Genomic DNA, 26,401 nt, shown 5'->3' with positions numbered 1-26,401 from the left:
TTTCAGCCGCAGTCAATACGTGTATATAATGCATTAACTGTTTCATATGGCATGCTTTAGTCCCAAAGCAGAGGCTCTATTAAACACATTAACAGAAGAAGACAGTATTTTCACATGGACACAGAACGACTTGATGGACGGCATCCTTAGGCTGAAGAAGCTGTTGTTTCTTTTCCCCACATCATCGTCATCAGCCCTCACGCACACATATGCAATTCAAACCCTGAAACTGTGCATAACCAGATGGCTTCGCCGTTTAGAGACAAACATTAGCTGTCAAAGGCGTTCATGTCACAGTGCGCCATCCCAGCGCTGACGGGACCAGGCAGCCCTGACTGCAGGTGTCTGAGGCGCTCGGGGGAACAAGTCAGTGACGGGACAGCCGTGCAGCAGCCGGGGAAGCCTAAACAGAGCAACTGAAAACGAGAGCTGCAGGCTCCATCCAGCCAGAACAGGGCTACCATACAAGCTGGCAGAGGTATTCATTCAATCACTCATGGACACGTGAACAGAGAGGGCCTGTCCTCATGCTGGGGTGTGCAGTATGTAGGGCAGGGATGAGATCTATATAGGTAGCATGCTTGTTTACAGAGAGGCCCAATCTCCATGCTGGGGGCTGTAGCATGGAGAATCGAAGAGCAGCGTGCATGCTGGGGTATGCAAGGAAGCAAACAGATCTACTGTATGCAGCAACACATGGACAGCAATGCAAATCAGGCATAAATCTTCATTTTAATGCACTTTTTTTTTTGCCAAACTGGCACAGTGAACAGAGCTGTCAGCAATGCTTTTAAAATAGAACCAATCATTCCCCTTTTAGAAAGCCAGAGCTTAAAATAGCAATAGGAAGGCGAGCATCCTAATCAAGAGCTGACACAGTAAGGAAGAAGCAGTCTGTTAAAAAACCAGGGCGCAAAGACAAGATTCATTTGTATTTCTCAGACAGGCAGGTTGCAGGGACTGTCAACAGAAATCCACCATCAGCCCATCACTCGCAGTCTGACAGACCTGTCAGTGCTGGGAATGAGTGATGACTTGATTTTAAAAAAATGTCAATCCTGCAAAACTGGGAGCGCGCTTTACTCACACGATCAACTGAAAGATATTTCCAGGAGTCAGTCTACAAGTCAAGTGGTCCATTTTCGGCAACCAAAAAATTCAAATAACTTTCAGATGGGGATGAAACAAAAGGTTTCAGGAAAAATAGGAATTTTCATGCAATAATAAAATGATAAAACAAAATCTTTAATTACGCCTGCAAAAAAGTAAAATGTCCTCAATATTCACATTCCAGGAGACCACCCAGTGATACTAAAATAGCTCTGCCTGAAACACAAAATCAGGTGAGGGCTACACACTGGATCTTCCCTTTAGAGACACAACTGGAAGTCTTATTAGAAATATTTACAATATTTCAATTACCAGAAGATGTGTCTAAAAATATGCATAGATTGAAAGATAAACAATAATACCTTAAAACAGGAAGCCATTTTAGCATTTCTGTGGTCCTTTTGTTATATATATAGTGTATATTACATCATTTTCACAGGATGTGGATGACACATTCATGGCTCACATCAATGCAATCCTACGTTTTCCATCAAATTGGAAGTATGCTTCAGGATTATGGCATGTCGTGATTCTGTGCTGAGAGACAGCCTCCACAGTTCTGTACAAGTGTCTTATCCCCTTGCTGCTGATGGCTGGAGGCCACGTTGAACAGACCAGTCACAGCTGGGCCCAGATTGGGAAGGGAGAGGCAGGGCTCAGATTGGGAAGGGAGAGGCAGGGCTCAGATTGGGAAAGGGGAGGTAGAGCTCAGATTGAGAAGGGGGAGGTAGAGCTCAGATGGTGCAGTAGGTGCTGATGAGGTGGCGAGCCATGACCATGTTGCCGCTGCTCTGGTAGATCAGACAGAGATTGTAGGCGATTTCTCTGCGCAGGTCTACCTGGTCATCCTCAATTCCCTAAAGGCAAAGAGACAGACAGTCAGAGAGACAGCATGTCAGAACACTGCACCTCGAGGTGTGTATGGGGTGGGGTAGTATAGACAGACAGAGTTTCTGAGCACTGAACCGTGAGGTGTGTATGGGGTGGGGTGGGGGAGTGCAGACAGACAGAGACAGACAGCCAGACAGAGTCCTGTACCTCGAGGTGTGGCGCAGGGCAGGTGAGGGCACGCTGGTAGTAGTGGATTGCCAGGTGCACCAGGCCCAGCTGGTGTAGAGCCCTGCCCATGTTATAGAAGCTCTCCTGGCAGGGCCCCCGCAGCTCCAGGTAACGGTTCAGGAAGGAGAAGCCCTGTAGAGACACACAAGAACACTGCAGTTACCACACACACACACACACACACACACACACACACACACACACACACACACACTGCAGTTACGACACACGACTAGGTACTACACAAACACACTGCAGTTACCACACACACGCACTGCAGTTACTACACAAACACAATGCGGTTACTACTAACACACACACACACACTCCAGTTACTATATACAGACAGCAGTTACACATTACAGAGCTGTTTATAACAGCAACAGATTAAAAAAAAAAAAAGAAACATTGTGTAATTTGGAAAGAAAGAGAAGCAAACATGTAATTCATTCCAGAGTGTGTTGAACTTCTCTGGCCCACCTGCAGCAGCAGAGGGTGGCGCTTTAGGACGAACTTCTGAGAGGCCATGTGTATGAAGGTTAGGCCGACGCACAGACTGTACAGGGGCTCAGAGGGCTGGGCTCGGAACGCCTGCACGTACTGACCTGGGGATTCACACGACACACAAGCGTTACAATGAGAATGCTCTGTCACTGTCTATTGTTTTAGAACAAGGTACTGTTCAGTACTGCCGGATGTCTGCTGAAGGAAGTGTTTAAAGTTAAAGGGTAGTTCGGAGACCATCTTAGCACTGCACCGCACTAGTTGTGTGACACTGCGTGGAGATGGCAAGATATAAATTATCTAACCTCTAAGCAATCTATACTCATAGAAGCTCATCCTCATTACCAAAGTACTATATCTCAAAGAAAATAATTTACAATTCAGATTTCCTTCTGCTAGATAAAATACTGGAAACTGCAGCATCATTGTGATTAGCTTGTGTTGCCCTTTTCTATCAATTACTCAATTTACAGGAAATCTTCTATTCTAATCTCCAAATTGACAATCTGGTTCCAGTGAGGTGAACTGGAGTTCCACTTGGTTATTTTATATTAGACTTCAAGTGACTGCTGCCTCTGAACAAGGCCACAGGCAGCAGGTGCTCACACTTTTCCATGACTCTGCTACAGGTACAGATACTGTTGCAACAGGAGTCCCCACTTGTAGTGACAAGTCAATATACAAGACAGTCATACAAATAGAGTTGCATCCTGGATATAACACCCTCTGACTCCAGCCCTGCACCCAGTCCTGGACTGAAGTCGTTCACCTCGTCTAGGTATAGTATTGAAATTACCTCCTGTAAGGAATTTGGACAATCAGACCCCTGGTAAATCTGCTCTGAATGAAATGATCGCACTTCTCATCACAGCATGAATAAGTCTCACCTGAGTCTGTAGGTCTACTAATAGGAGTGGTTCATGCAGCGGTTTAACAGGGAACTGTCTGACTGCTCAAGCGCCAGATCATTTAACTTAACTGAGGGTGTTTCTGAAAGCCAGGACTGGGTACATGACTCCAGTGAGTTTCTAACCCCGCGATCGCGTTCCCATGAGAGCTACACGTTACCCAGGGCGTGCTTGAAGCTGCCCGAGACGAAGGCGTTGTGCCCGTTGAGCACGCAGAGCGCGTGGTTCTCAGGGTGCTTCAGCATGAGGCGCAGGCAGAAGCGGTGGTGCCGCACGTCCTGGGACTGCATCGTCACCTGGTTAAAAACATTCCACAGCTGGGGCCGATCCACATTGTCCATCAGCATCAACCTGAGCACAGAGAGAGAGGGAGGGAGAGCGAGAAGGAGAAGCATTACAACAGTCATTTCCTTTGCCTGGTTACACAACTCCTTGCGACAGCCACTATACAAGTCAAGTGTCAACATGATTCCAGTTTGCAAATCAACACCTGCTTCCCTGTAACCTCCAGATAACGATATTGGAAACAGACAAGAGGGGCAGTTATCAGTGAACCCCACTGTGCCGTACCGGATGTAGTTGTAGGCCTTGCGGAAGTTCTTGTCCAGGATAGCCGCAGACAGGCCGAAGTACTCAAGCTCTTTCCTCTTGAGCCGGTCATCGTAGAAGGAGTAGTACTCCAGAGAGGAGTCTACCAGCAGCTCGGCCTCCTTGAAGCGGCTCAGCTCGCACAGCGTATACACAGAGCGGAGCAGCAGCTGCCACCAGTCCTCCCTCGCAAGCACACTCGTCTTCCCTGCAAAACACCCAGAGCACTGTCTCCCTAAAACTACTGTATGTGAAATTATATGAAATAAATAAGCCTTACACTATACACTTTCAACTGGACAGCCAAAAAGGAAAACCTATAGACAAATATTTCAGCTAACAAAGACCTCTCCAGCTGACATCATACAACTTCACTTATTTTAGTTTTGAAAACGTATTGTGTTTTTTCCACCTGTCTTTAAACAATAGGCACTGCGTCGTTCTGTACCTTACTGCATACCGGACCTCCGTAGCGCTCTGTATAGTGTGTGTGTGTGTGTGTGTGTGTGTGTGTGTGTGTCTAGCCTTAGGGTTGTCTATTGGTTAGAGCTGAGGGACTGGTAATAAAAGTGGTCTAGGGTTATGGATCGGGTTATCTGCTAGAGCCGAGGGACTGGTAGGCAGTGTGGTCTAGGGTTAGGGTAAGGGTTAGTGTTGTCTGCTAGAGTTGAGGGACTGGTAGACAGTGGTCTTGGGTTAGGGTTTGGGTTTGGGTTGTCTAGGGGCTCAGTACCTATCACATCTAGGTAGGCAGCCTCCTGGTCATCAATGTCTGAGATTTTGTCCCGGGACACCTTGATGAGGTAGAGGTGTCTCTCCCCGGAACAGGAGCTGGAGATCAGGCACACCTGGGCCCTGTTCATTGCGACCTGCAAGAGATACAGCAGCAGCAGCACAGCTGTCAGTACAAAGACCGAGGGCAAAGCCAATTCTGAGGGGTTTGGTAATTCGGGTGGGTTTTCACACGTATTTACATATCTCATGGCTGATTCGTATTTAAATGCTTCCTTACAGAAGTCTTCCATAGTGAAAGCACAGTGAAAGGAAGGTAAAGCATTGGTAAGCATTGCGAAGCCCAGAGAGGTATGGTAAAGTATATTAAAAATATGGCAACCCATGATAAATGATGGTAAATGCATAGTATAACCATAGGAAAAGCATGAGAAAAACCACACACTTACTGTGCAAATGTACTGTGGTAAACTTTAAAGGCTTAGATAATAACACTACGATTTAGGTTATTAGATGAGATGTTCTTGCTTTCAAAGCCATAAACAAATGAGCAGCGTTGATATTTCAATACATTACGCTACTGCAGGGTACACAGAAACCTGAGCAGTCCAAAGCTTCTTACCTTCAACAGCATGGCGAGCATGGTGAGCAGAGTGTCCACGTAGTCGTACATCTTCCCTTGAGACTTGAGCAACGTGGAGCGGTGCAGCAGCAACTTCAGCTCCTGCAAGACGCAGTGTGGAGAACACATCCCCTCAGTCAGCACACTTCATCAAAAAATCAACACAACTGCCTGCGCGAGTTACACAGACCTCTCTCATGAACCCCCCCAGTTAAATCACTACTATATAAAAAGTGCGAGTCCGTCCGCCAGTCCATCTGTCTGAGTGTCGTGTACCTGCCGTGCTGCCCCGAATGCGAGTCTGTCTGTCTGTCCTGGCAAGTGTGGGGTTTCTGGTTAGGGTTTGCAATCTTTCCTGAGCGGTGTAGGTGTGAGTATCGGGTACCTGCTGTGCCACCCCCAAGTTATGTGCTAGTGTAGTGTCTGTCTGAGTGAGTGAGGGAGGATAGTGCAAGTGTGAGTGAGTCCATGAGTCTGTCTGTGTGAGTGTGGGTCAATCTGTGCTGGGTACCTGCTGAGCTGCCCCCGAGTCCTGTGCCAGTGTGTCGGGGTCGTGCATGGGCTCCAGAGCCTCCAGAGCCTTTTCCGGCCGGCCCAGCTGCTGCTGCAGAGTGGACAGGGAGATCCTGGCATCCAGGTGCAGAGGGGCCATCTCAACCACCTTACTGTAGCTCTCCACAGCCACTGCCATGTGCCCCAGCGCCTTCAGACACTCTGACAATAACACAACACAGCATATAATACTGCCTTTCCACCTGACAAAGCAGCAGCATCACAAAAAAATACTAATATAACAAGTATGCCATTAACTTATATATCTAGATTTACCCCTGTAAATATAGCCATCAGTGTGAAGCAGATCTCTAATTTTTTACAAATGCTAAGGGTGTTTGTACTGACTTCTCTATATAAAGAATACTCCTCTATATAAAGATTACTCTTGATAACTTGTGCTAAAAATGTATTTAGAATTGGATAAGCAGTTCTCCAGGTACAGTGCTTCACAGTTATAATATATTTCACAGTTTTTTTTATGTGGAAATCAGATAGCAATCTAAAGAGAGCGTCTGTGTGAGATGGTGAGAGTGAGAGGGTACCTGCGTGCCGAAGCCACACCACGGGCAGGTTGTACCTCTCGGAGCAGACGAGTGCGCTCAGCAGGGGCAGGGCTGAGTTGTACTCCCCGATGTCCAGGAAAGCCTCTGCCACGTCCAGGTAGAGATCCCCCATCTCCTCGGGGCTCTGCTCCATCAGACAGGTCAGCAGCACCTGAGCAGAAGACAGAAACAGGTTACACACAGACACACACATTTACACAGAACAAGGCACAGGGGTTACACACAGACACACACAAATGAGTTACTCACACACAGCTTGAAAAAAGTAAAGCAAGGTCAGGACCATTACAACTATATACGCTTGTCTGCTGTGGTGTCACTAAGAAAGCACTCCAGTTAGACACTGCCAATCCCTTCTATGTAAGGATGGCAAGGTGGATGAATTAACCAGCAACACAACACTTATACAGTAATGATATACAGTATATTTGGAGGTGAGCAGTCTGGAGTTTAGAACCAGTGTACAACGTCAACAGGGTAGAACAACATATAAACAGGGCGCCACCTGATGGCAGCAAGACTGAAGTGCAGCCTAGGAGCAGTGAATCAGGCACTCACGTCGAGAGGCTTCAGCATCTGCATGTGGATGAGACACACCATGAGCTTGACCCGGATATCCACAGGCACGTCCTCCGGGATCTCCACACTGCACACCTCCTCTGTGGGAGCAGAGCAACACACATTCAGAGAAAAAGAAGCACGACTCCCACATCACAGGGATAATGCTTTTCAAACAACATTCAACACCAGCATAGAGAAAGATGCAGTTAGCAAACAAGTACTTCTCTGGTGTCCTAAAACAAACTTGAGGACATTTTAAACATGATATTTTATGTGCCATTTCATGTATTTTATATTAACATTTTTCAAGTACATACAATGTAGTATCAATTTCTCATCTGCTGGTGATCACAAGAAAAAGAAAGAAAACGTCCAACCTTAAATTTCTAGATTGAATTATCCATCAAGTTTTAGTTTTAAAAATGACGATTCATAACTATTAAACACTCAATAGTGCTGAATTTAGGAATACTAAAAGAAACTAGAATTCAAAAACAAACTTCCGACTAGAAGTATTTTTCAATGTCTTCGAGATTTAAAGACATTGATAAAGACTAAGTGGGAAAGTTTGTCTTTGAATTGTAGTTTTTTGTTGTATTTCTGTATTGGATTACACACTAACATATTTCAGAAGAACAGAAAAGAACCCAAGCAGATTCTACTGATAGAGAAAAGGGTTCCCCTAAGTGTAAGAAAGACAGTATAGTAATGAACAAGCTGCTGCCCCACCGCTCTCATCTCTCTCTGCACATTGCTCTCCAGAAGAGATCCTCTCCAGAGAAATCCCACAGAACTGCAGCATCACCTGCAGAGACAGGGCACGGGCTTACCTCGCAGAATAGATCTTTGAATGCAGTATTTAAAGACAACCCAATTTACACCCACAGACATGGGTGAGGACTGACTTTGCACTGACTCCCTTGAAGTATACATTTACTGTTATAAACTCCAGTGTGTTCGCGTATTTGCACAATAATGAAAGTGCTGGTTACAGACATATAGTATATTCCTGCACTGAAACAGTTTTAAAATCTTTTTTTTTATTTTTTTATATTTAAAATATATGCTTAAAAGACTACAGGGAAAAAAACCTAGTCCTCATAATGTCGGTGTGCCTTGATGCACTATAAATACTCTGCAGCAGGAGTCCTATTTCCATCCTTGTAAACTGCTCTGCAGAGCTCCGAGTTGAACTAATCAAAAAGTTGTGTTTGTTTTTCACTGCAATGGTTCCAAGCGGCTTAGTTATTAAACACAGCCACTGACACCCACCCACACACACACACACACAGCCTCTCCTCCCTCCCTGTCTGCCTCACCTCCAGGGCCTTGGGGTACTCCTTGTTGGAGATGTAGAGCTCAGCTGCCATGTTGACCCCCTCCGCAGTGACCAGGCTGGGGTGCTTCGCAAGCGCCTCTTCCATAACCCCGATTGCAGACACCAGGTCGTTCGTCTCGTAGTAGCTCCTGGAAGAGAAAAATGAAAACTGCAATTCTAGCTTTTGGACACTGGGTGGCATACACTGAACATACTATACTGATTCAAGGAAAATCTCAGTAAAAAACTACCAACCAAGCTATCTTACAAAAACCTGCCTTACTCTAGGCTGCTTCGGGGGAATTTGTGTAACATTATATTGAAACAGTTTACTTTACTGTTACTGGAATCTCTTAACATGAGTAAGCTGCAGAATTCTTTGTTTTTTATTCTTGACTGTGAATTCACCCATTTGAAATCTGAGCCCAATCCTCTCACCTTCCCTGTACCGTATAATTCAGAGAATAGGCACATGCACTTAGTAATGGAAGTGAGCTTAGATACATGGCCATAAATTTGCACCCAGAAGACAGCATACACCCAGGTATCAGGGTATAAGCCATGCTCCTGTTTGTGGGATTATACAGTAATGACAGCCCCACTCACTTGGCCATGTCCCTGGAGAGCTGCATGAAGTGCTCCCCATCACTAGGGGGCAGCAGGTTGAGGATGCGCCGGTACCCATCCATGGCCAGCTTGTGCTCCCCCACCTGCTCATACAGGCTGCAGCGCTCCCACAGGTAACGCACATTGCTGTGGTCGTACTTGATGGCTGCTCCGAGAAATGGACAGTCAGAAAGACAGACAGACAGACAAACAGAGAGGTGGAGGGGGGTTAACACCAGCCTTTGTGTCAGTTCACGGGAGTAAAGAAATCAGCTTCCCAGGGGGAAGTAAAAAAAAAACACTCGAAGTTTGTTGCCATTGATTGGTACTCAACTGTAGAGTTTTTATAGGTTTCATTTAATACCTGATGACATAAAACGTGTTGAGTATTACTCAGAAAATCTGAGTATTCGCACAGCCCTAGTTAATAAACATGCACCGTCATTTACTTTCTAATTCCTGTTATTCAAAATGTCCAGCTAAACATTCATTAATGCACACATTTAGAGGTAGAGACTATGATTAAGTAAATAAAAATTTATAAAATAATTGTTGGATTTTAAGTTAAATACATATTATATATAGATACATTTTTTAGGCTTCCTTAGCAATTGATACATTGCTGAACAAGGCATTTCTTGAAGTTACTTTAAGAATGCCACCTACAACCTCTCCTAACTAACACTCCAACAGATGATGCCACACATGTTGTGCTTTTGCAGAAACAGAAGGCCACACCCTTTTGCAACAGTAGTCAGGACCCTCCCCTGGTACAGTGCCCTACCTTTGGAGTAGCAGAAGATGGCCTGCTTTATGTTGTCCTGCTCCAGGGACATTTCTGCCAGCTTGACCCACTCCTCTCGGTTGCTGGGGTTGAGATGGGCGGCAATAAGGCCGAACTGCAGTGACTTCTCCATGTCGCCCTGGTCCTCATAGATCATGGCTAGAGTGGAGAAGGGCTCGTAGGCCAGCGGAGCTGAGAGACAGAAGAATGGAAGAATGAACAGAAGACAATTTAGAAACACGAGGAGGACATTCGGCCCATCAGTCCTAGTGGCTGACTGATCCTATACAGTCAGGTCTTAAAGGATCCAAACAATCAACAACATGAGCAGGTAGCCCTAGGTAACTGCAAAATGACCATGCACATTTTATATGGTAAACTTTTGTAAGGGTCTATACTGCACCTTGCCTGATGATCTCCATGCACATAGTGATGGCATCCTCCTTATCCCCACGGGCGTAGCGGATATTAGCCTCCCCCATCAGACCACGCAGAGCCTTGGGCAGCTTGCTGCGGTGACGCCTCTCCTGAACACAGCAACAGCAGCAAGAGCACATTACTTCATTATTTTCACCAGGGTCGCCTCTACATTAGACATTCAAGATTGTTTACAAGGGGGTCCTCTGGCAGCAATGCTACATAAACACACCACCTCAATATTTTCCTTCCCATTTAGCGTTTAAATAAAAGTTTCATCAAAAATTGAGAAGGGTTGTTAACAATATAAATCAATAAGGGTGCAAACGTCATTAAGCGTAGTAAACCCGACTGACCGGCAGAAAGACAGATTTGCAGTTCTCCAGCCAGACCCTCACCTTCAACATCTTCTTGTTCTCTCGGTTGAGCTCTATCTCCAGCGCAAAGACGTCCCCTGCGGAAAGGGCCTCAGTCTGCTCCTCATCATCCCCCTCCTCATCCTCCTCACCATCGTCTTCCTCGTCCTCCTCTTCCTCCCCCTCTCCCAACATTGAGGCGAACGCGCGCTGTACTGACCGGCTCACCCCCTCCTCCTCGCACCCTGAGAGACACACGGTCAAAGGGTTAACACTCCCGGATAGTCCTATACATCATTAAACTCTCAGTAGTGGTAAATATAGAACTAACAATAGAAATGACAAACGTTTCGACTAGAAGTTTATCTCAATGTCTACACTGCTTATACCTAAACAAGGCGAGTTCTGGGTTTCAGAACTCCCCTTGTTCAGGTATGTTACTGAAATGACCAGGCCGGCGCCAGGAGTTTCAGTTGTCAGGCCCCTGCTAAATCTAATGAACGTATCTCACACAAATAATAAGTCCCACCTGTGAGATGAGGGTTAGGGGTTTTGAATAGGAGTTGTTCATGCAGATAGAGCGGAGGAAGAGAATGTATTTAATACTGTAGGTTCTTGTTTGCTAAAACTGCAGGTTCCTTATAATTTTAATTACATACTTAACCCATTAGAACCTAATACCCTTTTCTTTGAAAAAAATGTGTAATTTGATACATTACATTTAGACTTAACTTTTGCAGTTAACAAAATATAGTTAAAGAGAAAATAACAGGTAGATTCCAGTTAAAAAATGCTCCACAAGGGGAGGGCTCCCGAGTGGCACATCCAGTAAAAGCACTCACGTAGAGTGCAGGATACGCCCTATAGTCTGGATGTCGCTGGTCCTTTGCCAACCGAGGACGGGAGCTCCCAGGGGGCACGCACAATTGGCCGGGGGGAGGGAGGGTTAGGTCGGCTAGGGTGTCCTCGTCTGACCGCACACCAGCAGGCTTGCCTGTAAGCTGCCCAGGGCTGCGTTGTCTTCCGACACTGTAGCTCTGGGTGGCTGCATGGCGAGTCTGCAGAGTGTAAAAAAGCGGACGGCTGACAGCACACACTTCGGAGGACAGCGTGTGTTTGTCTTCGCAGGGGTGGTAGCAGTGAGCTGAGCTAAACAAAAAATTGGACACTACTAAATTGGGAAGAAAATAACAAAAAAACTAATTGGCGACTACTTTAATAAAAAAAAAAAAAAAGCAAAAAAAAAAAGCTCCACAAAATGAGAAAGTAGCTTGTCCTCCAATGAGAATAATGGTAGTTAATTAACACGTTATGGGTTAATTAACTACAGGACTGTGCGCAGGACTGGTGCAAGTTTCTGACCCTGTTAGCGTCTCCTGTACCTGCAGAGCGGCGGCGTTTCCTCATGCTCACTCCGGACGTGCTGGGGAGATCATCCTCCACTGGGGGCAACTCAGCCTCATCCTCACTGTCGCCTCCTCCTTCAGCATCCTGCAGACACACACACCAGGGATGGAAATAAGACTCAACACAACAGTGCTAGGAGTTTAATAAAGCACACCTGAGCTTGTTACCTCCACGTACACAAAGTGAGTGTTTCTAGAAGTGTGCCCATGTCAGCCCTCTGAAACGCTACTCAACTCCAGGTTCTCAAAGGCCTTTCCAGTTGTCTGATATTGTCCTCAATGTTTTTCTCAAAGTACATACCAAGGCTGGACTAGAATAGTCCTACAATCTATTTATTTATTTGCTCTTGTAAAATGTAAAAACATGCAAACTGATCTTTTGCTTTCCGGCAACATTATAATTTGTTTTTTGTTGTTAGTGTTTTTATTGCAGCACAGATTTCTGGCAATTCTGGCAAGGTGCAACTACTGTATGCAGGAGTGAGGTACCGACCATTGACGCAAATTACGGCGATTACATAGTTGTGAACAACTGTTTTTTTTTTAAATAAATAGTGGTTTTAATAATAATAAATAATTAGTGGTTTTAATAATAATAAATAAATAGTGGTTTTAAGCTCAATATTGTACTAGATCAGTAATTTATATTACGATGACAGGCATGGAAACAAGACTCCCACTGCATAGCAGTTTGACCCATTCCTGGTTTTACTAGGAGTTTAATAAGACACATCTGATCTTGTCACCTATACACTGTGGTATTAAAACCTGGAATGGGTGTAACTGCTATGTAATAGGAGTCTTATTTCCATGCCTGCAACGACGCTAACAAAACACAAACAAACGATATGGTGTATTCAACCCTGACAACAAGCGGTGCTAACCTTGTCCCTCGACTTCCTCTCCTCTCTCAGTTTCTCAAACTCCTCAAAAGAAATCTTCCCTTCGAGGTAATCGATAAGCTCGGGGCTGAAACCCGACATGATTCGGACAAAACAAAACCAGAAAATTAAACTAAGCCGGGCAGCACACCACAATTGCTCTGCCTGTGTGAACACTAATGAACGACTTTTCATGCGTCTTTGCCCTAGTACTCGTAATAGTTTATACTGTATGACCACATCATACGTCGCTCAACCTGCACACGTTAATGTTTACTCTAAATACCCTGTGAAAAATACTACAGATCGATATACTTATAGTAGTAATATAAATCCCGCTGGCAATTCAGACTTAATTCCATCCAAAATTGGTTCCCCCACACAACATTTCCCCTCTCTCTAACGTTCCTTTTCTATGGTAATCGGTCACGGTCCGAACACCGTAAAGCAACTAACTACTGTACTGCGTCCAAATAATTGATTTTTGTATATTGTTTATTTATTACAGCTAGATCTGTGGTCATCATTCTGAGCAGTATTACGGTTTGTATAAAATAGTACAGTATTTAAATGATTTGAAATGTATAGCATATTTTATGCGCAGGCCATTCATAATGCACGTTTTCATTGTTATTGTTGAAGAAACATAGTGTATTGCAAAATATAGTTTCATCAGCATGTGTTTGGTGTGGAAATGCACCCTACCTATGTGTATCTCTCATCCCTTTCAATTATTTAGACAATAAATACAAACAAAAGTAATTCTTATAAAAAGACTGATGACAAAGCAGTAGAATTGATGAATATGAGAACAGAATATCAATTTATTTACAATTAATGACAAAAGCATGTTCAGTTATTCAGCTCAGAGACACAAAGGCAAAAACAGCCAACACAGCTTGTCTGAAACATCACATTTACATCAATAAAAATCTCCCCACATGACAATATCATTAGATGAATTTGGCTCGTTGTGGGGTTCTGTAAACCAAAAGCCAACCAACTGGGCTACAACTACACAAGCACGTTGTGACCCATATACAAATCTACCATGGTATAGTATAGTAAAGCTTTAAAAATGACAAGAATAGAGGGGTCTCATCGGCTAACGTGTGCAAAATTGTTCAGATATGTCACTATACCAGCACAGATTGGAACTTCTAGAACCATCCTGCCTGATTCACCTGACAACCAATTCACTCTGGGAGGGGTGGGGAAGCCATTTTGTAAGCTCAAACCCAGTCTCTTGTGTTACTGCTTTCATAGTAGAAGCCTGTAAAAGCACAGGCAAGAATGGCCAAGCACAAAGAGGAATGCTCATGTATGGTAAAAGTATTTTAAACTGAGGTAACTCCTTTATATGGAAGACATATAAAGTAGAAACTGACCAATAAATAAAGTTACCGTCCAGTGCAAATATACCATGCTAAACATTTATATGGCTAACTACGGTGTAAAGGGTTAAATGGTAACCATGTGTAATTACAGTCTAAATACAGTGTAATGAGTGGCAGTTCAAATATTTGATTAGATGTTTCTGGGGTGGGAGCATTTCTGCCGGAGTTTCTCTTTTCCTATATTCAAACCCCAAAGCAAGCTGTGCTCCCTGGTCAGAGCCCCCGTTGTTGTGTTGGTGTGGAGTCCTGTCATTGGGAAGCCTCTGTGGGTATCGTTCTGGTGTTCTGAAGGTTCGGAGTCCCAGTACATGTCACAATGAAGTTCACAGTGAAGACGCAGTGTCTACAGCGTGGCCCTGGTGTTTACTGAAGAAATCGCTGGTAGAGGAAAAACTGTCTAAACAAATAAAATGAAATAAATAAATATGTACAAAATCCCATTGCTTTGTCCAATGAGAGTGTGCGAGTCCCTGTCCCTGAGCCACCTGCGAGACAGGAAAGAGATGTGCTATTAACAGGCCACACCTTGCAACAAAGAGATCATATTAACACTGAGGCCACACCTTGCAACAAAGAGATCATATTAACACTGAGGCCACGCAACAAAGAGATCATATTAACACTGAGGCCACACCTTGCAACAAAGAGATCATATTAACACTGAGGCCACACCTTGCAACAAAGAGATCATATTAACACTGAGGCCACGCAACAAAGAGATCATATTAACACTGAGGCCACACCTTGCAACAAAGAGATCATATTAACACTGAGGCCACGCAACAAAGAGATCATATTAACACTGAGGCCACGCAACAAAGAGATCATATTAACACTGAGGCCACGCAACAAAGAGATCATATTAACACTGAGACCACGCAACAAAGAGATCATATTAAGTCTGAGTAGACTGACAGTGACTGCTTAGTTGTGCTAGAACACCTCAAAAGCATACGTATTTTATAACAAGATTCATGCTCTTCTCTGACATTTTACTAGAATTTGAAACATATAGTACTGCCAAAACAAATCAATTACTAAATCATAATCCAGGTAAATGCAGCTATTACCTCGATAACCTAAACCCCCTCTGTAAAAAAAAAACACTGATCAATTCTGAAAAATACAATACTGCATTCCTGCCTGTAGCTGTATTTTGTAATGTGTAGTTTTTAGAGTTTAAAAGCCAAAACAACTACCTTACATTTTTTGTAACCTTTTTTTTTTCTGAGACAGTTTGGACTTCTAAAACATGTTCCACAATTCAGTGGGTTTTGCCCAGGACTGAATGGCAGGCAGGGGGTGTTCAGATCAGGATTGAGATGCAGAGTTGTAATAGCACGTTCTGGTGCCTGTCAGTAGCTGACTGTAGCCAGCACTCAAATAGCACCACCTTGTAAAGCACCACTATTCAAACTAGTGTGTTCACCCGTACTGTACCTGTGAGTGGGGGTCTGCGCAGAGTCAGCCCCTGAGGAAGGCAGCAAAGGAGTTCTTCTGTCTCTCGTATTCGGAGAAGGCAGAGGACAGCGGGTCCACTGCGTACAAGGGGGGCAAGGTGTCCAGGGGCTGCAGGTTGTCAATGGGGAGGGGCTGCGAGACCTTAGCCATGTTTACACCCCTCCTATTGAAGTAGGCCTGCAGCGTTTGGAAAAACTGGAGACAGGGGAGGGAGGTCAGGGGAACATCAACTACATACAACCTCAAACCCTTCAATTAAAACAAAATATCCACACATTGCAGTGGAATCTCAAAGCTAGGAACCCCTGTGCAGGTATTGCTCTCTCTTACCAGGTCTCTGTTGCGGGGGATCTCCAGGGACTTCCACTTCTCCTCGGAGCCCAGCGGACCTGCCTGGACCAGGACCATCAAAGACACTGTGACACAGAGCGTGAGGACCTGCTGAGAATGCATCTCCACTGAAATACTCGAGACTACCTGCAAAAAGACAAAGACAGATGTATACCACACACACTCACAAACACAGTGTATACCACACACACACACTCTCACAAACACAGTGTATACCATACACACACACTCACAAACACAGTGTATACCATACACACACACTCACAAAGACAGCATATACCATACACACACACTCACAAACACAGTGTATACCATACACACACACTCACAAACACAGTGTATACCATACACACACACTCACAAACACAGCGTATACCATACACACACTCTCACAAACACAGCATATACCATACACACACACTCACAAACACAGTGTATACCATACACACACTCACAAACACAGCCTATACCATACACACACACTCACAAAGACAGCATATACCATACACACACACTCATTCAACACAACCTTCAGTATTGCTGGGCTGTCATTCTTAAAATCTGCAGCTCCCTCAATGAAGCAGATCTGACAGAGTGCTGATATGAGGAGCTTGGTTGGTAGATGCTTCCGTATCCCAGACAGCACAATGCATGCTGTTTCTCCAGGAACGGTCTCACACTTCACTGCAGATTTCCTCCCCCAATACAGCTGCCCTGATGGAACAGACACACAGCACTCCAGAACTATTTTAAAATCCTTGAAGGCTCCCCATCATGTCAGATAAGTGGAAGTGTCCAATCACTGCATGCAGTGCAGTTCACACCCAGAACCCTCTCAAATACAATCCAAATACAAGCGGGATATCGGGAGGAAGAATGTAAATTAGACCAAACAAGCGCAAACACCATGGTCCCAGAAGACAGTTATTAATCAACGCTGGCCACTTTCTTGTGAAAGAAAGGCACAATCTGTCTCAAGGTTACCAAATTATACAATTACTAACAACAGTTAGGAGACAGGCTAGAAGACGGGCTTCTGAGCAGCTAAAGGAACCTCCGAGATTGTTTAAGTTGCATAAGAAACCTCCTCTTAGACAGAATAACAAGTTACAGCAGCAGTCATGCAATGCACATTCCTATAGACTTGGGGCTAAATACGTACACCTTTTTGTAGTACAAAAAATCCCAGCTTGCCAACATCCCTTACGCTCTACAGTGAAGTGTAGCATTCTACCAACGCAAATCCGTAGACAAAAAGTTGACAGCAGAGAAGGCAACACACTCCAAAATGTGAGTCGTGGCTCAATAACAGTATCAGCTGGAAGCACTGTATTGAAAAGGAAGTCATTCTCAAAGAACACATCAATGATGCAGTCAGGCTAAGCCAGGCAGACTCAAAACAGTAACACTGGAAAGCCAGACACTCTGGAGTAGCTGCTAACTTTCTGTATAACACCTGCAGAAAAAACATCATGTAGCAAAACAGAGTGTTATCGTTTGTTAAAATGCAGTAGCACTGCACCTATAGACCGCGACTCTGAGTTCTGCACAGTGCTTGGTTGGAATACTCACTGTCCAGGCTTGTGTGCTTCTCCAGCTGTGTGTCACCGTGTGCCTCTCTCTTGACTCAGAGTTGAAGCTGAGTTTGCCTCCTGTCCTCCTCCCCTCTTTATAGCAGCAGTGGATGGGAGGGGGTGGGAGCTTGCTTGACGTGGACAGCAGTAGTGGCAGCAGGTTTATTTCTGAAAGGAGCTCTCACTGTAGTGCTCTCCAGAGGACCTGTAGAGCAGTCCGGCAGCAGTAGCCCCGAGGCACACAGCACAGAGCTCTTGTAAGCACACCGTGTCTCTACACAGAACCAGACCGGGCTGAAGCAGGAGGCAGAGCTGGCAAGGAGCAGTTAGGGGCTTTTATAGACCTTTCTACATCTAAACAGCCCCCTGTACAGCCAGGTATTGTGGTAAACGCAGAGCAAGCTAGTGTCATTGTGCCAGGGTGAGCGTGGCAAAGCAAAGTCCAAGCACGGTGGAAGGAGGTCTAAACAAAGTTTTAAAATCCATCTGGGGTCTGGATTGTTATTTATATTAGCATCACTGGTTGCCCTGTCCTGTCTTTTTATTCTTTAATCTGGGATATACTGACAACACTGTACTGAAGATTAAAAAAAATGTGAGTGTTTCTTCCTGGTATCAAATAACTTCTTGGTAGGTCACATGACCCGATTCCTGCTCGACCATTGGAGTGACACTGAGCTGCAGCATGGGAAAGTATTTTGTACCAGGAATTCGCTTTAACCTTTATTTCTATTGCATTGTGTTTTTTAAATATCTGTGACCTCCAAGTGCACATTAGTTCTCTTTGAAACAGCTATGGCACAGTCTTCATTGGCCAGAGGACTTTTAAAAATCCTTCTGTAAACATTGTCATGTGTCAGCAGAGCAACACAACAAATACAAATAAAAAAAGCCTTAGAAAAAAGGAATCCTGGTCTTTGCAGGACTAGAATCCCACATCACGGCAAAGTGGAGAGAACTGCTTGGATTTGTTTTTTTATCTGAAAAGGTCAGGTTAAGGCAGCCACAAGATTTCACACTTACTCATTTATAGAGGAGTTTTTTAGTTTTTTGCATTGAGATGAGGCGAGGGTGTAGAACCCTTAAATAAATGTCCTTGCTGTGCGAGTGCTCTCGCTCTCTCCCCTCACCGAGTCGGGTAATTGGAGCGATGCTGGAGAGGAGATGCTGCGCTGTATTGTGACAGTAATCTTTCCAGGACGTGAGGAGAACAGTGATGCAAGTGCAGTTAGGCAAACCAGCGGTTAAATGCAGGGCTGTGCACAAGACTGTCGGTCTGCTCTTGTCAATGCCTCCAGAGCCACAGAATAAATCAGAATGTGGTCATTGTGGTCGGGGGCCTGACAATGTCAGGGTTATTATTAAGATAATTACCAGAAATAACCTGCCCGACACTGTAGACAGCATTGTATTACAAAAGACTACACAATGAGGAGTGCTAATTCTGTAATAATCTACTTCCTCAGTGAGAGCTGGGGATTAGTTCAGCATCTTGAGCAGTTTATGAAACCCTTTGTTCTCTCTCTGACCTACACATTCACAGAGTTTCAGGGTATTACGAGCACTAGACATCTACCCAGGGGATAATCAGGATGTACCCCTAACCTGTTTTATCAGACTAGGCGAGGGAGGTGGATAGTGCCCGTTAAAGAAAGCAGTTTCCAAGCACATGGATTCACATGCTCACTAATATGCTGGTCTTTCATTTACTTTTGAAAATGTATTCCTGTCAAGTGGGCCAATACCAGTATGAAGATCATTCTTCATTGTATTTATTAGATGAAGTGCCAGTAGTGCAGGCACCACTGCGCACGCTCACACAGGCACCCTTGTGAGAAGTTAGATTACGGCGATCTTCTATGTGCAAATCTTCTGCTATCGCTGCAAACTGGAAGCAAGGAAAGCGCTTTGATTAAGATCTTCAAACCTCTAGCAAAACTGGACCGATTCAACGGTTTTGTTTTTTCTACTGTTCCAAAAGTTTTGAACTTTGTAAAAAAAAATAAAAAGAAATAAAGAAATAAAAAATACCTTTAAAAATACATGCAGGGGCAAACGCAAAACAGCAATAAAAGGATAAGCCACTTTTATCCATGGGCCAAAAATACACACAAAGGACTGAACTCAGCAGATGACGTTAGCCCTTCAGGACCACGGATAGCTCCAGACTGTGACTCACCCGAACTGACTGACAGACAGACTAATCACAGGCCACCGTTCCTATTCCTCACTGAGGCTGTGTCTGACTGCCCAACACATTACTTATCAATAAAGATGGTTTAGATACCTAACTGCTTTCTAATAAAATCAGGGAAAGCACATTAATCAAAAACGGGCTTCAGGCGGTCCAACCAAGAAGGAATGACTTAAACAGACCATAATCCTGCTAGCGTCACAAAGAGAATAAAACTGAGCATATGTGTTGAGAAATGTCAGGCTATTAAAATAGCAGACTGATTCTCGATCCCCATTCTGTAAAATAACACAATCTTTTGATCAGGTCACTGGAGGATACTATGCTCTTAAAGGAGTGTGCTCCCCCCCCCCCCCCCCCCCCCCTCACTATTGATTTTTGGAATCAATAAAGAAAACATGTTATATTCTGCTTAAATCTGTTGTGTGCGCTCCTTCACACAGGAACACATACATCACAGAGTTTCCTTGCAACTCATCTTGCTTTATTGAGTCAATGCATAAGGGATCTCAATGAGCTGGAAACGAGCTGATTAAAAAGTTTGGACTCGGTGTCACTGTGTAACTAATGCTTGCTTATCTTATCCATTCAAATGAGGGCCAGGATTTATTAGACTATGCTTTCGTGAACCCCAGGGCTCTGATCACATATTACAGCTGAGAGACGCCTCTCGATGAGATTCTTTCACAATCTCTCTCCCTTCAGATTCCTTTGTCATTTTAATCTCCATTAGAGCGGAGCAGGATCACAAGGTCCTTTGGTGGTATTTCGCAAAAGATATTTTTAGAAAATGCCCTGATAATATAATTTTCATAACTTCTTCAGAATTAAAATAATAACTCTGGATGCAAGTTTAAGATAATGCCATTATTACTTCGTTTTTATATCATTTTTTCTAGTATACAAGGAAATAATACCCGATATAAATAACTGGAGGTCCCAATTTAATTACTGTTAAAAAAAAAAGGTTTGGAAAAATATCAAATAAAAATAAATGTGTATAATATTGAAAGAGGATCTTAATTCTGTAGATAGTATTTTTCCTCAAACTTCATTTTCACTTGTTTGAATCTGGTCCATTTATCTTGACACCATAACACTGTAGATTAACCTCTGGTGCAATGGGCATTAGGACCCCCACAAAAGCATGAAACCCTCTTTGCTGCAGATATGGATTAAGTGGGATCTTAATACCTGCTGCACAGGTAGAGAATCTGCAGCGCTAAATTTAGAAATGCTAAAAGAAACTTAATAAATTCAGTGACAAGTGTTTCAAATAGAAGACATCACAAAATACTTTTATCTGAAACGCTTGTCGTTGAGTTTATTAGATTTATTTTAGTGTATCTGGTTTAACACTATTGAGCATGTTAATTTTAGATGACTGGACAACAGTCACAGGCTGTAAAGTGGGCTTAACCGGATTCAAAGTGGAAATACGGCCTAGAAAACGAAATGATTTACAGAGAAATCAGAAAGGAATTATGGGATATTATTATTATTACTATTTATTTCTTAGCAGACACCCTTATCCAGGGCGACTTACAATTGTTACAAGATATCACATTATAGGGAAAAAATGGAAGCTGTGGTACCCCCTTCAATCTTAGTGTTTGGGTTTTGTAATTGTAATAGATGGCTTTTTCTAAGCTATAAGAAGTTTTGCCCAATGTGTACTGTACTTTTTTTTTTTAAATAGATTATACCAGCTCATTCAGCAATGCTAAGCTCTACACAGAGCTAGAGAGGATACCATCAATCAAAACTATTCAAATGAGTTATCCTGAGATTATCCTTCTGGAAAGTTATCTAGTGATGAAGCACTACAGAACATTAATAGAGAGAGATCGGCAGTGGTTAAGTACAGCCAGAAAGCCAGGGTTACACAGGGGCTACCTAGCTTCTGCCAGTTTAATATGCTGTGCTATATAACACGATTCCATTTTAAAAGGGATAAAGGGATTCTCTACTAATATCTGTGGATAACTGGGGGGAGGGAGGGGGCACGTTCTCATAAACATCAGCTTAGCCTCAGAGAAACGCGGGGTAATCAACAAGAAAGGATGGCTGACATAAAACCAGGGCAAGCCTGGCTGGATCAGCACTAATGAAGAGGTGGGGACCGAGTGTGGGAACGTGGGCTGGTACTGGAGAGTTTATTTCTGTTTGCAAAGATAGGTTTGGGCTTGAACAAAAAAATTGAAATGCACATGTGTGTTGGAAGTGTCAGTGTTATCGGTAATTGCTTGGTTGACAGGCAGCTCAATATCCAACACTGCCGTATCTCACAGCTGTTGCTTTGAAACTTGTCAGCAACCAATATCTGTTTATTCCATTGAAGTTCCGGTAAGTTTCATAAATACAATGTAACAGCAGCTAAGCATAGCACAGTGACGGTGCACACTCCACATCCTTGGCATCTGAAGTCATAATGTGCTTCTGTGGATGGCTAATTTAATCTCAATTGTATCCTGTTTGATTCCTGCTGCCAGCTCTCATTGGCAGACCATAGCTTTGAGCATCTTGGAATCTCAGTACTCTGTCTGTATTTCTTTCTATGTTGGAAACCCACAATGTAGGCTCCTGTAGTCATGTGCTGGAAGGGTAAAGGAATGGTCATGTTATGGAGCTGATTGTACAGTAATGAGTGAGTTAAGTGTAACCAGGGGGAGAGAGAGAGAGAGAACAAAAAAAACCCTGTTTTTGTAATCCAGGTAAATTGTTTTAATTATTCAAATGATCAACACGTAACTGCACAGAAACTGCACAGCGGGAATGAAAAAGAAAACAAGAAAAAACACAAATCTCATCTGCAGCATCCTCCGAGTGCTGCACCTGAGTATTACACACACTTAAACCCCCCAAAAACCACTGAAGTACATCAGATAAAAAGAAACTGTTCACTTTATACTCGATACGTTACATAGTGCACCACCAAGTCAAATAATACAGATCTACATTATACACATGTCACTGTTTTTCTTGTTAGTACTGGATGGATGATTTAAAGCATATACACTGTACTACACACTATTACATGACATGATCCATTGTAAAAAACAATGAAATAACCAATTTTCAGTTAAGTACATATAATTGCATTCCAACACCAGCTCACAGTTTACAGAGATACAGAGTACATGTCAGTTACAGCAGGGCGTTAGTAGGAGCCTAGCGGCAGAGTAGAAAGCAGAAATGCCAGTCTTTTGATTGAGAAAAAAGAAAACCCACCTCCAGTTCTGATAACATTAAAGGATAATACCCTGCACTTTAATAATAATGAGCACTAGTCTAAACACTCCACTCTCAGCTCTCCAGCGCTGTCATTAGCTCTGTGTTACAATGCACACATGGCTACCGGAGGAGGAATTCTTTAGGAAAGGAATACGTGGCATTTCTGCAAAAGGCACTGACTTCTTGTTTTTTTATAAAACATTGTTGATGTTAGTCTGAATCACAGTGAAGACCCACTAGGCTTCTACAGAGGCAGTAAGTAGATGACGTGTAAAATCGGGGCCGAGCTGCTGAGTAAGACAATCTCTAGGTCCTATACCCCACCCTTTAAACAGCAGACCATATGGGGGGGGGGGGGGGGGGGGGCTGAATTGGATTACACTCAATAGTGGATAATCCAACACGATTGTCAGCCGTCTCAGGGTTCGTTCAAAACATTTTACAGTGCTTCCTTATTGCAATGCAGTCGTTGGGAGCCACGGCTGTTACACTTCGCTGCATGTGCAAGTGCCTGCACTACTGCAAGTTGCATTACAGCAATGGAGCACTGTGTATAATCTGTGATTGAGCGTTACCAGCCTCTCTCCTCAGAAGGTGGTGTTCTTGCATATACTGTACGGCCGTGAACTCTCAGCCCTTAAAGGTTACACACACGTCACATTCAATCAGAGTGCCCTATTACTAGATTGTGCAGTAAACACGTCACATTTACACTAGCGATCTACAGTATCGGTATGAACAACTAGACACCAAGAACAAAATAAAAGCCATATTACCTGGAGGATTTTGCAGTCCTGGGTATTTGCAAAATTGTCTTTTAGTAGCAAGAAATGAAAAAGTTTATTTTAAAAAAAACGGCAGAATAAAATTCCACCTGTATTGGTTGAGTGTTTCAGATACATTCTAGTGAATTGCTCACTTTTCTAACATGTTCCAGTGTTCGCATGACTCTGATCACAATCTGCAACCCCCAATACAGTCTTAAACTCAGTGACTACCAGAGCAAACAGCACATTGAAAAGGAACAGCATCACTCTGCAAAGTTTCCCTGTACAAGTTTTTTTTTTTTTTATATATAGTAAAAATACAAAACAACTACAAAAATAATTCTAATCCTAGATCTAGTGATCTGAAAACGTACTTATAATGTAATGATGGAATATCACAAAACATTAGTAAGGAGGTAATTCCCAAGACAATCCCCTTTTTTAATTTGGCATATTTGTTACTAGGCTCAATAGAAGAATCTAATTTATGAACCATTAAGATACACAAAGAATTGAGTGGTTATTAAAACGGTTTTCTTCTTAAAATGCATTTGAGAGTGACTCAGCTATCACGAGGAAACTGACTGATCCAACAACCTGTCAGTACATTTTAAACCATTTTGTGCACCTCATTGCAAACATAAGAATGTTTGCATGGTTTTATTTGTGGGACACGTATGTCCCTTGTACCCTAAAGGGTTAAGACCTTTTTCTAATTTTTGTTGCGTTTGACACACAGTGTAAGGCAAAATGAGGATCACAATGCACTGTACATGATCCGTCTGTTCACAAAGACATTCAACGACTCTTCATACATTTGAGGAGGTACAACATACAAAACAATCCTCTCACAACCGTATTGTGTCCAAAGAGCTGAGCTGTAACATTAGGAAATGTAAAAGTCTGTGCAACACTCTTGTTTCTTTGAGAGCGGCGTATGAACTGTATCTATTCAAGAGGTTTTGTTTTATTTTTACATCCAGAGAATCACAGTTTTTTATTCTACTTATGGCTTGCAAAAATAATGGAATACAAATGATCCCACTAAGTGCTCTCGATGGAGTTCAGTCTCACTCAACAAATCTAACACAAGGCTGCAAGTGGACCGAGTGAAGCACCACACATTCAAACAAAGTACGCTTCATTTTATAGTTTTTTTTGGCGGGGGTGGGGAGGGGATTTTGTAGGCAGCTTCATCAGTGGTTAGAGTGCTGAACCGGAGCGTGGAAGGTACTGCAGTTGGACTGGATAGTTACAGCACTGGGCTGCTGTGTGGAAGGCAGCTCAGTGGATAGAGCAATGGGCTGCAGTGTTCAAACACCTTCTGAGACACTGAACCCCATCTTCCCCCAAGTGAACCCAACCATGAGCAGATTTGAGCATGTGCATGTGGAGTAGATGGAAACGTAAGCAAAGCAATAAGAAACTCAATCAGACAAACGTTTTGGCTAATGCCTTCATCACTGTTGTGTAGTTCCTTGTAGACGGTTAAGCCAGCCATGAGTCAGAGATATTCTGTTTCTTCTCGTTCTTGTAGTTATTTCATGCCTAACTTCTAAAACTCACCAAAATATTCCACTGATAAAGGCATGAGCAGATACGTTTCTCTGCACATCATTGTAAATGTGAAATGGGTAGTGCTGGAGCATTTGCCCTGTGGACCTGGACGGGCTCCTCGGAGACAGGCTGCACACGCAACAATGGCCTGTTTTTTTTTTTTAAGGAGCTATATCAAGCAGCTGAGTGCGTGCAGACTCAGGGTGAGGGCAATGAAGTGAGCCACTCTGTAGAGGTGCAGCAGAGCGAACGCCACCATGGCGATAGACACAGGAAACTGCAGCCTGGCACTGGTCTTCAACAGTTTACTGCAAGAGAGAGAAGGGTAGCATGAGGACTCAGGATGAACGTTTAGGAATGTCTCAAACCAATTTTAACAAAGCCATCATGAGAAAGCCTCCATGAGAGTGCTGTTACTGTATTATGAAGCAACATTAATGTGAGCGAGACGACGTGTACAACATTTACGTGTTTATGGAAAAGACTATTGAATAGATAACCATAGATAACCTGTGTGTGTGTGTCTGTGTGTGTGTGTGAGAGAGAGAGAGAGAGAGAGAGAGAGAGAGAGAGAGAGAGAGAGAGAGAGAGAGAGAGAGAGATTTAATGAGAGTTAATGTGCATTTGCATAAGAGTAACTAAAAACAAACAGTAAAGGCAGTTGATAAAAGATAAGGTGACCCTTTATACCATGTAACAGATCATAAAGTCCTAATTCCATTCCACTAGTATACAAATTGCCTACAATGTTACAAAGGGGGAACACTGTAGCAAGGATTGGCAGAACATGTACATGGCAGAGAATAATTGAAGACTCCAGTAGTGTAACAGTTTGTGCCATTCCAGGTTCTTGTGAGAATTAAGTGACCTGTGCAAAATGTGTGTGGGGTACCTAA

The 26,401-nt window shown here is 43.4% G+C and overlaps 3 protein-coding genes across 6 annotated transcripts in view; all 3 read right to left on the bottom strand.

The window, feature by feature from the left end:
- Positions 1–1,224: 1,224 nt before the first annotated feature.
- On the bottom strand, positions 1,225–13,343 carry gtf3c3 (general transcription factor IIIC, polypeptide 3). 3 transcript variants are annotated; one of them, XM_034004138.3, is made up of 18 exons: positions 12,974–13,343; positions 12,066–12,174; positions 10,726–10,928; positions 10,314–10,437; positions 9,911–10,102; positions 9,127–9,292; positions 8,522–8,669; positions 7,932–8,007; positions 7,200–7,300; positions 6,621–6,792; positions 6,035–6,237; positions 5,524–5,625; positions 4,903–5,038; positions 4,152–4,377; positions 3,742–3,932; positions 2,650–2,774; positions 2,149–2,301; positions 1,225–1,967 (listed from the first exon to the last, which is right to left on the bottom strand). In XM_034004138.3, exons 1-18 carry the CDS (start codon positions 13,163–13,165, stop codon positions 1,845–1,847), a joined length of 2,742 nt encoding a protein of 913 aa, XP_033860029.3. In that variant the 5' UTR covers positions 13,166–13,343; the 3' UTR covers positions 1,225–1,844. The 3 variants fall into 3 exon arrangements, with proteins under 3 accessions (XP_033860029.3, XP_033860038.1, XP_033860056.3); XM_034004147.3 differs by lacking the exon at positions 12,974–13,343 and adding an exon at positions 12,268–12,944; XM_034004165.3 differs by lacking the exons at positions 1,225–1,967; positions 2,149–2,301; positions 2,650–2,774; positions 4,152–4,377 and having other exon boundaries at positions 3,812–3,932.
- Positions 13,344–13,767: 424 nt separating this feature from the next.
- LOC117973084 (uncharacterized protein C2orf66-like) lies at positions 13,768–17,798 on the bottom strand. Its single transcript, XM_059032475.1, has 5 exons — positions 17,752–17,798; positions 16,709–16,893; positions 16,159–16,305; positions 15,808–16,023; positions 13,768–14,852 (listed from the first exon to the last, which is right to left on the bottom strand). The coding sequence occupies exons 3-4, from the start codon at positions 16,279–16,281 to the stop codon at positions 15,832–15,834; spliced, it is 315 nt and encodes a 104-aa protein (XP_058888458.1). The 5' UTR covers positions 16,282–16,305; positions 16,709–16,893; positions 17,752–17,798; the 3' UTR covers positions 13,768–14,852; positions 15,808–15,831.
- Positions 17,799–22,656: 4,858 nt separating this feature from the next.
- pgap1 (post-GPI attachment to proteins inositol deacylase 1) overlaps positions 22,657–26,401 on the bottom strand; it is a 32,537-nt gene continuing 28,792 nt past the window's right edge. For both annotated transcript variants that reach the window (XM_059032473.1, XM_059032474.1), the window contains exon 27: positions 22,657–25,813. In XM_059032473.1, the coding sequence (XP_058888456.1) occupies positions 25,675–25,813 (139 nt within the window). In that variant the 3' untranslated portion in view covers positions 22,657–25,674. The remainder of the gene's footprint in view (positions 25,814–26,401) is intronic.

This window comes from Acipenser ruthenus, chromosome 10 (assembly GCF_902713425.1).
Source record: "Acipenser ruthenus chromosome 10, fAciRut3.2 maternal haplotype, whole genome shotgun sequence".
Lineage (NCBI taxonomy): Eukaryota > Metazoa > Chordata > Actinopteri > Acipenseriformes > Acipenseridae > Acipenser > Acipenser ruthenus.
Note: the sequence above shows the minus strand (reverse complement) of the source record. Positions and strands in the feature narration are given on the sequence as shown.

What these genes read in the sequence shown, in the direction of transcription:
- LOC117973084 (XM_059032475.1), bottom strand. Translation starts at nt 16,281, where the DNA reads ATGCATTCTCAGCAGGTCCTCACGCTCTGTGTCACAGTGTCTTTGATG. An exon ending in TCCCCCGCAACAGAGACCTG is followed by an intron (nt 16,024 to 16,158) that starts GTAAGAGAGAGC and finishes CCCTGTCTCCAG; the next exon opens with TTTTTCCAAACGCTGCAGGC.
- gtf3c3 (XM_034004138.3), bottom strand. Translation starts at nt 13,165, where the DNA reads ATGAAAAGTCGTTCATTAGTGTTCACACAGGCAGAGCAATTGTGGTGT. An exon ending in GAAACGCCGCCGCTCTGCAG is followed by an intron (nt 10,929 to 12,065) that starts GTACAGGAGACG and finishes TGTGTCTCTCAG; the next exon opens with GGTGCGAGGAGGAGGGGGTG. An exon ending in GCCCTGCGCCACACCTCGAG is followed by an intron (nt 1,968 to 2,148) that starts GTACAGGACTCT and finishes CTTTGCCTTTAG; the next exon opens with GGAATTGAGGATGACCAGGT.